Source organism: Drosophila serrata, unplaced genomic scaffold (genome assembly GCF_035046125.1).
Source record: "Drosophila serrata isolate PLE 108 unplaced genomic scaffold, ASM3504612v1 contig_293, whole genome shotgun sequence".
Taxonomy (NCBI): domain Eukaryota; kingdom Metazoa; phylum Arthropoda; class Insecta; order Diptera; family Drosophilidae; genus Drosophila; species Drosophila serrata.
This window is the reverse complement of record NW_028257191.1, coordinates 2,874,106-2,886,240: the sequence shown is the minus strand read 5'-3', so window position 1 is coordinate 2,886,240 and position 12,135 is coordinate 2,874,106. Positions and strand designations below refer to the sequence as shown.

Below are 12,135 nucleotides of genomic sequence, written 5' to 3'. Positions count from 1 at the left end.
AGATAAGAGAAAGAATTCTGTTAATTTAGGCTTTTTCTGTCTGAATGAGAGAAGATCTGTTAATGAATTTTACTTAGTACATGTAAATTTTTTTCTAGACGTGAATGATGTAAAAGTTAGATAACAGCTTCGGAATTCAGAGTGGCTAAAGGAAAATTATCAAACAAAAATATCTGTTAAGGAATTCTACTTCCCCAATGTAAAATTCCTTTAAAGATGTGTAAGATGTAAAATGTTAAATAACAGCTTGCGAATTCAGAGTGACCAAAAAAGAAGACAAGAAAATACCAAAAGAATAGTGATATTTTGTTAAATCCATAATTTTTTGTTGTTTTCTTTTGCAAATCAAAACGACGGCACGGGCCGCGTAATTGTTAATTGTTTATATTAAATTAAGCGGCCGGGTCCGAAAGAGTGTCGCGCACATTGAATGGTGAAACAGCCGGTTGTCGCCCGGGAGTCATTGGGTCTCCGGAATCGCTCCATCTTCTACGGGATAAAAAACGGTACGTGCTTGTGTGGATGCTGTGGAAAGGAGCCCCTCCTCTCCTCTCTCTCTCTAATTCCTATTAATTTCTTTAATTGGAAGTGTGCTTTTTCTCGAATACCAAGTTCCCGGAGTGTTTCTATTTATAAGCTCCAAGTGTTGTGCTCCACTTTGGTTATCAGACGGGGGAGCCATAGCCAACCCCCACTCGGGTTACGCTGTAACGGCCCCCCTTCTCCCATATCGCCTTTCTTTGTCCGGGCCGCCAAAGAGATTTTCTTTATTTCGAAACCTTAGGAAGTATACGTATATATGTACATATTGGAGAGGGAAAAAAAGAAAACAAAGACCCTATATCATTTTAGATGGGTTTGGAAAGCAATATCAAGTTATTTCAGATTGATTTCTTGGTTAATACCTAAGTTAGGGAGTTTACCAGTTTATCCTCCGATATTCAGTGAATATATAGCTTTTACTACAGTTAATATTGTTTACACTCTTGTTCCCCCGAAATCTGGGGTTTGTCCATGATCTTTGGTGTCCGAATTCTGGTTTTTAATTTCTTGACTACAGTTTCTGGATGACTCAATCCGGCCGTCACCTTGCTGGCCCAGCTTAAATACTATATATAGCTATTCATATATCTTATCAGTAGCGCAAATAAACAGCAAATTGACAATCCGGAAAGCGAATAAATAAAAAACCCAGAGACCCATCTCCGGGCCCTCAATTATAAAGTGCGGCGCACTCACTGAAATTTGTTTATTTTTACTGCCCCAACACCCCGGGCCTGACCCCGCATTCCCCAAGTGCCCCATGGCCATATATCTATATCTCTGTACTGCCAAAGAGAAACTCGGACCGGGTCCGGCCCTGGCGGAGTGCGGGCCAAGCGACCTACAAAAGAATGCAAAAAAAACCCAGCACAGCAAGATCATGAATCACGCATCTGGTCAGGGAAAACACACCGTCAAATCTGAGGAGGCAAAACTAAACAAACTAATTAAAATTATATCACAGCAAGGGCCAATAAGTCCAACTTTATCGGCAAAAAGTCTAAGAAGAAAGCCAAGGCATTATAATTAAATTAAAATGTGTTTTAAAGTGTTTGCTGCTTGATTATTGGCTTAGATTTCAACCTATTTTATAAAGATTACTGTTTGTGATCATAACAGCCTTATTTAGTTAATAACTTGACCCAAAATTGGAGCGTAAAAGAAAGTCGTTTCGCTTTCTTACAAGTAACTTGTATTTACTTGCTGAGAGTAATGGAAATAAAGGCAGCTAACCACGCTATTTAGTTACAAATTAAATGTAAATTAAGCTTACAATTAAAAAAAATATAATATGGTTGTAGTAGAGGAAGTTCCCACACTTATTTATGATGTATCTTTTCCCTAAATGCCAACGAAGAGAGATATTATAATGCTAACTTATTTGTTATGTTTTCATCCAAACAGAAGTCGAAGTAAGGAAGGCGAAAGGATGAACAAGGTGGGCAAGCACATCCAAAACGGCGTCTCATCACTGGGCAATGGTGGCAGCAGCGGGGTCCTGTCCACGGCAGCACTGCTTGGCTCACCGCTGGAGGGAGCCAACGGAACTGGTACTACCGGTGCCACAAATGTGTTCAATTCAATAATAGGCATCCTGCCCGACAATCGTCCCATTACCTCGCTTCACATAGTCGAGGATTTTGAACGGTAAGTATTATATCCTGAATCCTTTACGTTACCATAAGCTTACAATCTCTACCTCACTTTTATATGCAGCTGCCCGAAGAACTTTAATGCCATTCATCGTACCTACGACCAGGATTCGGATGCCGACCTGTGGCGCGACTACAGCATCTTTGGACGCCAGAATACACGCTATCTTTGCCTGTCCAAGTCCGAGGGTCTACCCGAATATGTGGTGGAAACACTCCAGTGAGTTTTACTGAGATTCCGCCATGGTTCAAGCTGAACTATAACTCCCTTTGTCCTTTCCAGGGTCATTGCAGAGAAGACAGCACCGCCCAAGGAATTCTCTCTGCTATCCCGCACCGCTGACAGTGACCAGAAGGCCTGGCGTAAGCGGCAGATAGCCTACAAGCTGTCCAAGCGTGGAACTGTCACCCAGGCCGTCACCGACATTATTCTCTGCTCCAAGCTGAAGGTAGCGCCCGATGGTTTCAAGCTGGCCGGCGACATCAACGGGGTGCTCATCTGCTACAAGACAGGTGCCATTCCTGTGCGCCTGCCACCACCAGTTCCCATCGCCGGTAGCACCTGTGAGGTGGAGCAGGCCCTAAACCGTCTCAATCTGCAGGGACACCGCAATTCGCGTGGACCGGTGAGTGTGTCTAGCCTAGAGCTCTGCCTGAGCTTATGGTTTATTGATTATGGTTTATTGCTTGCAGCTGCCACAGCCGCCGACTGAGCACCACGACTATGAGGAGATCCAAGCCAATTATCAAATAAACTCGCCACAACGACCGGCGCCGCCACGTCCGGCGGGAGGTGGAAGCGGCGCCGGAGGAGGACGCGGTACTTATGGCGGCACTGGCACCCTGGGCACTTACACGGAGCTGGAGGGCGTGCCCTTTGTTATGGACGCGAGGCTGCAGCGTCATCAAGCCGGAACTGATGTGAGTAATAGAAGTAATGCCAACTGTCCCGCTCTAATTGAGTATTTGCTACCCGCTCAGATACCCACACTGCCCGAAATCGCGACGCTGCTCAAGTCCCTAGACTACGACTTTCAGCTAGAGCGTCAGATCTTGTGCACGATGAAGTCATCGGCGTCGAAGAACCCGTTCTTCAAGTAGGAAGCGAATAGGTATAAGAAGCGCATCACAAATTGAACGTTAAGCAATACACGGTGTGGCAAATGAATGGAGTTCAGCGTATTAAGTTAAGCGTAGCGGCAGCTGCCATGGAATACCCAGTAGTAATTCAGTTTGATTCAGTTCTGAGGACCTCGGCCCCTCCCCTAGAGTATTCCAATATTCCTGTGCCTTCGATATGTATCTTATTTTGATTGACGACGAGCAAATGCCTCAGTTTCGTAAGCCCCACATTGGAAATTGCAAGCAAACCGAATTGGAGTCGATGTCAGGACCAGAATCCTATCTATTTACATCTATGAATCATTCATATATTTAGTCTACAAAATAACATACACACGTGCATCGATTAAACCCCGAATTGTGATCAGAGGAGCAGAGGAGCATGCTTAATATATGTTTACATACACTCACCCAGCCCACAAGCATATGTCTAAAGTTTAAATGTTAATGTTAATGAGAGCAGTCTAAGGATCGTATCGGATCGAAGCCCCATGTACACCTAGGACATACACGCATATATCTAATATATACACACATAAATCAAGGCATATATATACCTAGGCCACTTAGCACTTAAAACCAGTTGGTTTTTAAACAAATCTATATATATATATACTAAATCTATTACTTATTAGCTCTAGAGACGATTAGACTGTATTGTGAAATCATAGATTCTTCCCTTGGCAACTCTTGTGTTCCCGTCTCAGTCCCTACCAGTCCACATTCCCCCATCCCTCCCAGAAAGAAGCCACCCCACCATGTTATAGAGCAGTTCAAATAAATAAATACAAAAATAAGTCAAAAAAAAAAAATATATAAAAAAAGAACATTTATATACAATCAAGTAAATCAATTGCCGGTCTTTTTATGATTAAACCAGGCTTGACTTTAGCTTAATCTTCCAGGAATCAGGGATATATATTCTGAGAAAACGGGTGCGTTTGTTATTTAAACAAATTTAAACATTTTCTGACATCAAAAAACACTTATAACTGGCCGGAATATAACTTTTAAAAAAGCATGAATCATGCATAATATCATATTAAACATATAGCAAACTTTGATATATTGCAGTTTTAAGAAATATTGAATTCTACTTTATAAAATCAATATAAGCTACATAAACCTTATTTTGGGGTATATAGTTTTTGCTGCCTAACTTTAATTTTAAAAATAGGAAAGCTTAAAGACCCCTTTATAAGGCTCAAGTCTCAATTTATTATTTATAAATACAAAAGTTAAATTTAAAGTTTAAAATGGTAAAAAAAAGAATCGAATATGTTGGCCTGTATGCAAGTAAGTAATCTTAAGCACCCAAAGTCATTCAATATGTACACGGTGCTCTCTCTTCTAGGACTCCCAGAGCTTGGTCCTCATCAGAATAGGTTGTGAAAGAGCAGATCCGGCTGGGACAGTGTCTTCTTCAGGTTGCGCACGCTCAGACGACGCAGGCGACGATCGGCGGTGCATCTGCAGACAATGGGGCGACGGGATTCGATGGGAAGGTAGGGATTGACAGGGACAGGGGGCAGGTACAGTGGGTTCAGGATCAGGATGTCGTGGTTAACAATGCATTCGTTCGAGAGAGATAGAGAGGCAACAACGGCACAGGGGTGAGCAGATTGATGGGACGAAAGCAGCTGGGATTCGGGGCTAGGAACCAAGGCACCATCACCAGGACCAGGGCAGAATGAGGCCCTCCTCCTACATTGGGGCTGGCTCACTTACTCGAATATGCGTCCGTGGTACTCGATCATCAGCCTGACGCAGTCCGCCAGAGTTTCGCCCTCGCGCAGCAGCTGCTGGATATCCTGGACGTGCACGCCCTGCGGCACCGTGTGAAAGATGGTCGGTGTCACCGATATGGACAGCGTTTCGGCGCTTATCTGCTGCAGTGGCACCTTAGTTAGCCTGTATAGATATTCCCATTATTTACCAAAAGCTCTCAAAAGGAGGATGGTATCCACTCACCGATTAAAGTGCCCGAATATGTAGTCCATTGTGTCGCGATTGCATTCCGGCAGCGAACGTATCAGTCTTTTCAGGGTGTCCAGCTTGACGGACAGATCGGTGAGCACTGTGGAAAGAGGAGGATTACAGATACTGCAACGGATGCGTAGGCCCATACTTACACCACTGATTGGGCAATCCGATGAAGGTCTTGGCCTCATTAACGCTGACCAGCGGACTCTTGATCTCGCGCAGGAACAGCTTGAGCACGCCGGTTAGGGTGTGTACATCGACATCCGGCTGACGCAGTGCCTCGTAGTCGTTGGCATCGATGTTAAACCGTAGGGTTTGGATCTTATTGTAGTCACCGCACTGCCGGTAGATGCCTTCGATGGGCTGCGTGGATCGGCGGTATTTGTGCTCAATGAGATCGCAGCAATCCACCACAATCCGGGGCACTGTACGATGCTGATCGTGCCTCAGCACCAGCTCCAGTTCCGTGTCAAAGCAGGGCTCGTCGAAGAAGATGCGCTGCTCGCGCAGTGTCTCCACACTGGGACGGCTCTTCCACCAGTTGGCCAGGTTCATCCAGGCCACCAGACGTGAGGGTCGTACATTGGGACTGCCTGTGGGGTGGTGACGCTTGTTGCTCGATCCGGAGTTCGATCCTGAAGCTCCTGCTGCAGCAGCGCGTTGCTTTTCCTTGTCCCTTTCCTGAAGCAGCTCTGCCAGTTGGCGTCCCATGTCGGCCACCTTTTGCTCTAGCTCCTGGCCGTAGCTGGTTTGTGCCAGCAGATCCTGCTCCAGGGTGTGCATACGTTGTTTGAGGTCCTGCCAGCGCTTGGAGCAGCTGCTGCAGCACTCCATCCTGGCTCCAGACTGGTTTCGATCCCTGGATCCACGGGATCTGGCCACTGCGGGACTGCCACCGGAACTGGAGTTGGAGGAGCAGACATCCAGGCTAGTGTTGGATACTAGCACGGCCGTATTGGTTGCATCGTCCAGAAAGAGGCGGGTTAGATCCTTGCTGCTGCTGCTCTTGAGCAGTGCCAACTTATTCGGCTTAGTTTTTAGCTCCCGCAGGAGCACCACAGCATCGGGACGTCCACTTTCCATGCGGCCAGCCATGTCCAGGGTGCTGATGGAGCCGTCGGAGCCCTCCAGGCGGTACAAGGTGCCAGACGTGACGCTATGGCCTCGCTTATAGGCTTGCTGGTGAGCTCCGCCCTGCGACGACGAGGACGCAGAACGATCGCGATCGCGGAAACAATTCATCAGGGTTTTGCCCTGCTGGCGTCTCTCATGGGCCACGTATCCTGCGGCACCGATAACAATGTGCGCCGAGTCCGGCGTTCCAGGCGTGACTGGCCGCTGATTTGTCGCCTGCATTCCGCTGGGGATCGTTTATCGGGATTGCTTCTCCTACCACTCCTCCTCGTCTTCCCTCCAGCCCTTGCTACTTCTCGATTGACTGCTCTTGGGCTTATCGGTATACCCGCCACAGGCAGCTGACCAGTCTACTTCTCCTCCACCTTCTCCTCCTCTTGCTGCTCTTCTGATTCCGATTCTGGTGGCAAGTGACGTCAGGGAAAGAACACGATATGGTTCTGCGGCAAGAACTGTGGGAAAGGGAAAAATGATCGACGGTATAATTAGTTTATGACTATTGAATTTTTAGCCCAGATAGTGGCCACAGTGAGCAATGGATACAGCGAACAAGAGGTCTTATCAAGTCTGAAATATACTGTGAATTAGTTTTCTTTAAAATCTCTCAGAGAAACTGCTGGGATTGCTTTGAATAGTTTAGAAAATAATCAATTTCTTGGTAGGGATTTGATATGGAGTGCTGACTGTGGTAAACTCCCACCATTTCCGCTTGTCAAGTGCCGATTTCCGTCAGACGCAACGCAACTTCTTGTACCGCTGGAAGGTGTCTCTCTAGCCGCTGACCACAAGCCACTTGTGGGGCTTCCTCTACCTGCTGCTGCTCCACACTCTCTCTCTATCCCGGACTATAGCTCCTCTTTCTCAAACTGTAATGACGCACTATCATTAAAGGTGGGTTATGGATGGTGGATAATTCGCAGGCAGCTCCGATTTCGACTGAATGAAACGAATTGCTGGTGGCATTCTGGTCGGGCATGCCCTTATCGCTGTTCCAGCAATTCCAACGGTTCCACAGTCCCAGAATGCCAGTCAGCCAGCCACTTTCGATAAGATAAGCAGCGAGCCAAACAAATGCCAAAACACTCGCTTAAATATAAATAAAACTAACTGGCGAAGTGTGTGAAATGCAGTTCCTGCCCTCGGACATATCTCTCTTACTACTTATATATATCCATATCGCACAAACGCTGCTGTTTACTCTGACTGCCGGCGCCTGGCGATAGCTTCTGCGGGTGGGTGGGTCCTAGGTCTAGTGCTTGGACTTTGCCGATTTATGGGTAAGTGGAGCAAGCGCCTCAAGGCCCTTGACCCGGCTATGGAACTACAGGTTATCAGGGATTACTGCAGTTGAACTTTAAATTTATGAAAGACAAGTGCTAAGACCTCTTGTAAATGAAGAAAACAGCTTCAAGTTAGCATTAAAAATAAGGGTTTAACTGTTAAGCACTTACCACAATCCTTAAAGCTCGAATCCTGCTGCTTGGATCCATCCTTGGTGATCAGAATCAGGAGGAAGCATTACCTCCCTCGGTGGCAGTGTCTTTCTTCCGCACATGCGACTTCATGTGTCCACTAAGTCCGGCATACTGGGCAAATCCCTTGCCACAGAGCTTACACAGATAGCGCTTGTGCTCGTCGTGGATCTCCTTGTGCCGGCGCAGGTACTTAGCACTGGTGAACCGCTTGTGGCACACATCACACTCCTTATCCCGCACGTCCAGGTGGCCCTTGATGTGATCCCTGAGCACGGTGCGCTCGAAGAAGCCTTTGCCGCAGATATGACACTTGGCCACCGATCGCTGTTCGTGCCGACGCTTGTGCCGCTCCAGGAAGGACACGGTACTGAATCGGCCGCCGCAGATGTGACAGCAATAGGGTCGCTCTCCCGTATGCGAGCGCCGGTGCACCTGTAGGTCCGTGGTGGTGGCAAACCGCTTGCCACACTCCTCACAACTCAGATGGTAGTCCTGCGTGTGCCTCCGCAAATGGATGGTGCAATTGCCGCACTTGGAGAAGCCCCGGCCGCATGTGGGGCACACAAAGGGCAGGCTTCCGTCATGCTTGGATCGATGCACTCGGTAGCCGTCCACGCTGCTCAGCATCTCGGGACAGAGGTCGCATTGGAAGGGCGCCATGTGAGGTTCGAGGAAGTCGAGCTTCTCGTAGTAGCGCGACCGTGAGCGAAACACTTTGCCCAGTCGCTCACTCTGAAGCCGACGCACCTTCTCCTGATGATAGGTGTTCCTCAGGCGGCGGATGAAGAGCTGCAGCTGTGAGGGCTCCAGTGGAATCTTTAGCTCGCTGCGACACAGCTCCAGCAGACGATCCCTGGCCGCTTGGCGGACAGTACGCAGCCGGCAGGTCATGTCCTGCATGTCCCAGTTTGGCCTGCACTGGCGATATAGCTCGATGAGCTTCAGGTTCTGGCTGTGGTTCAGCAGGGCCACGGGACCAGCCTCCGTGTCTGCCTCGTCCTTGCCCAGCATCTTGGGTTGCCGCTGGCGGGGCAGGCTGCTGGCCAGGAAGTGCAGTCTTCCGTAGAACCACTCCGCGGTTGCTGGTGGTTCCGTGGGCTGCTCCAGGCGCATCTTCTCTCGCCGGTAGGCATCTCGCAACAGCTTGACATGCGTGGCCACCTCTTGACCCGTGAGATTCAGCTCAAATTGGGTATTCAAGCCGGTGGCTATTTTCTCGCTGGCCTTGCTGCGTCGCCTGTAGTTTTTGTATGCCACCATGCCCAGATCCCAGAGCAGGGGCTGCTGCTCCAGTTGGGCAATGAATGCCAGCATTATAGGATGCTCCTGCAGCCAGAAGTATGAGGTGTCCGTGGAGCTGGTCACCTAAGGAATTGGTTAGTAAATTGTAAGAGAAAGATGTCAATGTAAGCTCACAGGCCGTTGACTGGTGGATTCCAGGGAAGTAACGCTCTGGTAGTCGCCATCTGACCACTTGTCCACCTCTTGTTCAGCCTCTGAATCAGCAAGCGAGGATTCCTCTTGTTTCACCAGGTCCGTTGCCTCCGTTTCCAGCGGATCCTCCTCTTTGGACGTGGTCAATGCCTCCGGATCGCTGCCAGCATGGCTGCGCAGCGTCCTGAGCTCCACACATGGCTTGATGTCCTCTTTTTCCCGATCCTCAAACAAATCCGAGTGCTCCGACTCCAAGTGCGACTTGAAGCCCTTGAATGTGGTTGCCGTGCGCGCCGGATCCGGGCAGTAGATGCACTGGAAGGCAAAGGTGCGTGTCTGCCGCTTCCACAGACACACGATGTCGCCGCAGCGTTGATATGGCGGCATTATCCTTCGCTGCGGGAGTCCAGAAAGTGATTTCTAGTTGTAATTGATGTGTCTGCCGCTTTTTTGATGAATAGGACTGCCAACCTGCGTCAAAAGTGGTGAAAACAAATGAGAAAAAAAGCTTCAAGAGTCGAAATGGAGATGCCCCGTAAATGGCAAGCATTAATTTAACTTTAAACAAATTTGAGTAATAATAAACTAAATTCTTCATTATTAAATGGTAATATTTAAACAATTTTTGCCCCAAAGGTGTGATTTGTATTGAACTTGTAAACAATATAACCAATGATACCCTTTACAAAGTTTAGTTTAGTTTCAAGTGTTGGAAAACGCCTTAGAGAGGGCGCTCGAAATTTAAAATGTGAAAAATGCGTGTTTATTTTCAATTCTTACATAATTTCGGGACAAAAAACATTTTTCAGCTTAATTACTACAAAATAGATAAATGCAAACTGATCGAACAGTTCTCTGGATTCCAATTAAGTCCAAAAAACACATCCAGATCCATTTAGGGCATCATGCGGAGGGCACCATCCAGACGGATTACCTCACCGTTGAGCAGCGGATTCTCGTAGATGGCCTGCACCAGCTGAGCATACTCGCTGGGCTCGCCCAGGCGCTGCGGGAAGGGAATGGACTTGGCCAGGAAGGTGCGAACCTTCTCGGGCAGCGCCGCCAGCATCGGGGTGTTGAACAGGCCCGGAGCAATCGTGCAGATGCGGATGCCCTGGGTGCTCAGGTCGCGGGCAATCGGCAGGGTCATGCCGACAACAGCAGCCTTGGAGGCCGAGTATGCCGCCTGACCGATCTGGCCATCAAAGGCAGCCACCGAGGCGGTGTTCACGATCACGCCGCGCTGTCCGTCCACATTGGGCTCATTGGCTCCCATCAGACCGGCCGACAGGCGGATCACATTGAATGTGCCCACGGTGTTGATGTTGATCACCCGCTGGAAGTCCTCCAGACGATGGGCCACGTTCTTGTTGAAGTTGAAGGTCTTGACAGCGGTGGCGGTTCCGGCGCAGTTTACCGTAAAGTCCAGGCGACCGAACTTATCCTTGGCCGTCTGCAGGGCGGCACTCACATCCTTCTCGGAGGTCACATCCACGGGCACAAAGACCACCTTGTCGCCCAGCTCCTTGGCCACCTCATTGCCCTTCGACGAGGGCAGATCGGCTAGGATGACGCTGCCGCCCTGCTTGGCCAGACGCTCGGCGGTGGCACGACCCAGGCCAGAGGCTCCTCCGGTAACCAGCGATACGGCGTTCTAGGGATTGCAACAATGGTTATTTGGTTCAGCTTTAAATCTATAATATAGGATTGGCTATGGTAAACAAGCTGCAGACACTAGTATCTGCAAACTTTCACAGTAAACGTAAAAGATTGAAAGTCTGCTGCCGGTTTATCAGGCCTTCCAGGGTTATTATTTTAGATTCCAGATAAAATCATCAAAAGGATGACACTGTGTTATTGTATAACTCGCGAAGAAGTAAATGCTAATTGGAGGCGGGTACAAGGTGCACCGCTACAGACACAGATACAGTTATTTATGGGCCACCGGCACAGACACGAGTTCAAATCCCAATTGGACTTTGCTCCCGGCCGCCGGGTCATCGGGCCATTTTGTCTTCACTGATTCCACTGCAATCGCTATATAGTTATTAATGTTTACGACACCCACATACCTTGATCATTTTGCAGTACTGTTGTTTTTCCTTAACGCGGTTGTAACAAAGTAAGTTGGAGAACTATAAAACAGGCAACTTGTTGAGCAGCCGGGAGCAGTATGACCGTGCTGGGCTTTTGCAAATATACTGCGCTTAATGGGAATGCCGAAATATAACAAATAACTGTTATAATATACCACTAAAATTTTTAAATAAATAAATAAAATAATAAAATAAAGTACAAACAAAGCAGGAAACTAACTTCAAGCAGCTCAAGTTAATATATCCTTGCAGTTTGCTATTAAATTATAGGATCGAGGAGAATATCGAAGCTTTTACATTTAAATCGATATTTATCAGTAATCAATATTTAAAAATGTCAAAACAAATCACTAAGAGCTTCATCTTAGAGATATGCTCTTTAAACATCTTTTTCTTAAACAAATTAAGTTTATTTCCCCAAAAATCTGTATGCAGAGATTAGCGGCGTGTGTGGTAGGTAGATAGGGGAAGCTGCGATCTCCGGAAGGGCATCCACGGATCGAAGAGCAAACCATCTTGTTTGGTTTTAATTAGCGTTCCTCCGGATTTGCCGCTGCCGCCTTTGATTGTGTGTGCAAGGTTGGCTTATCGGTCGGGTAAACATAGCTATTGGAGTTACTGTGGAGGAGGCGCCTCCACTTCCGGCGCTGCCGGCGGAGGAGAGCCCACTTGGCTCGTGCCGGCCACTGGATCGGG

General features: G+C 48.0%; 4 protein-coding genes across 4 annotated transcripts; 1 reads left to right on the top strand and 3 right to left on the bottom strand.

The window, feature by feature from the left end:
* The first annotated feature begins 244 nt into the window (after nucleotides 1–244).
* Nucleotides 245–4,170, top strand: Mvb12 (multivesicular body subunit 12-like Mvb12). The gene is made up of 6 exons (XM_020952814.2): nucleotides 245–506; nucleotides 1,948–2,190; nucleotides 2,260–2,415; nucleotides 2,479–2,821; nucleotides 2,889–3,116; nucleotides 3,177–4,170. Exons 2-6 carry the CDS (start codon nucleotides 1,973–1,975, stop codon nucleotides 3,294–3,296), a joined length of 1,065 nt encoding a protein of 354 aa, XP_020808473.2. The 5' UTR covers nucleotides 245–506; nucleotides 1,948–1,972; the 3' UTR covers nucleotides 3,297–4,170.
* A 341-nt stretch (nucleotides 4,171–4,511) lies between these two features.
* On the bottom strand, nucleotides 4,512–7,271 carry RhoGAP16F (Rho GTPase activating protein at 16F). The gene is made up of 5 exons (XM_020952807.2): nucleotides 7,135–7,271; nucleotides 5,450–6,886; nucleotides 5,289–5,394; nucleotides 5,046–5,228; nucleotides 4,512–4,787 (listed from the first exon to the last, which is right to left on the bottom strand). The coding sequence occupies exons 2-5, from the start codon at nucleotides 6,654–6,656 to the stop codon at nucleotides 4,694–4,696; spliced, it is 1,590 nt and encodes a 529-aa protein (XP_020808466.2). The 5' UTR covers nucleotides 6,657–6,886; nucleotides 7,135–7,271; the 3' UTR covers nucleotides 4,512–4,693.
* Nucleotides 7,272–7,447: 176 nt separating this feature from the next.
* Nucleotides 7,448–10,114, bottom strand: LOC110184304 (uncharacterized). Its single transcript, XM_086836784.1, has 2 exons — nucleotides 9,326–10,114; nucleotides 7,448–9,274 (listed from the first exon to the last, which is right to left on the bottom strand). The coding sequence occupies exons 1-2, from the start codon at nucleotides 9,728–9,730 to the stop codon at nucleotides 7,940–7,942; spliced, it is 1,740 nt and encodes a 579-aa protein (XP_086692910.1). The 5' UTR covers nucleotides 9,731–10,114; the 3' UTR covers nucleotides 7,448–7,939.
* scu (hydroxysteroid 17-beta dehydrogenase 10) lies at nucleotides 10,084–11,467 on the bottom strand. Its single transcript, XM_020952782.2, has 2 exons — nucleotides 11,416–11,467; nucleotides 10,084–10,997 (listed from the first exon to the last, which is right to left on the bottom strand). The coding sequence occupies exons 1-2, from the start codon at nucleotides 11,422–11,424 to the stop codon at nucleotides 10,239–10,241; spliced, it is 768 nt and encodes a 255-aa protein (XP_020808441.1). The 5' UTR covers nucleotides 11,425–11,467; the 3' UTR covers nucleotides 10,084–10,238.
* Between the last annotated feature and the right edge of the window lie 668 nt (nucleotides 11,468–12,135).

Excerpts from the sequence above, each read along its gene's own strand:
- RhoGAP16F (XM_020952807.2), bottom strand. The coding sequence starts at position 6,656 with ATGCAGGCGACAAATCAGCGGCCAGTCACGCCTGGAACGCCGGACTCG. Across the intron at positions 5,229-5,288 it reads ATATTCGGGCACTTTAATCG|GCTAACTAAGGTGCCACTGC; the intron begins GTGAGTGGATAC and ends ATATCTATACAG. Across the intron at positions 4,788-5,045 it reads TACCACGGACGCATATTCGA|ATGCACCGCCGATCGTCGCC; the intron begins GTAAGTGAGCCA and ends CATTGTCTGCAG.
- LOC110184304 (XM_086836784.1), bottom strand. The coding sequence starts at position 9,730 with ATGCCGCCATATCAACGCTGCGGCGACATCGTGTGTCTGTGGAAGCGG. Across the intron at positions 9,275-9,325 it reads AATCCACCAGTCAACGGCCT|GTGACCAGCTCCACGGACAC; the intron begins GTGAGCTTACAT and ends CCAATTCCTTAG.
- Mvb12 (XM_020952814.2), top strand. The coding sequence starts at position 1,973 with ATGAACAAGGTGGGCAAGCACATCCAAAACGGCGTCTCATCACTGGGC. Across the intron at positions 2,822-2,888 it reads ACCGCAATTCGCGTGGACCG|CTGCCACAGCCGCCGACTGA; the intron begins GTGAGTGTGTCT and ends TATTGCTTGCAG. Across the intron at positions 3,117-3,176 it reads GTCATCAAGCCGGAACTGAT|ATACCCACACTGCCCGAAAT; the intron begins GTGAGTAATAGA and ends CTACCCGCTCAG.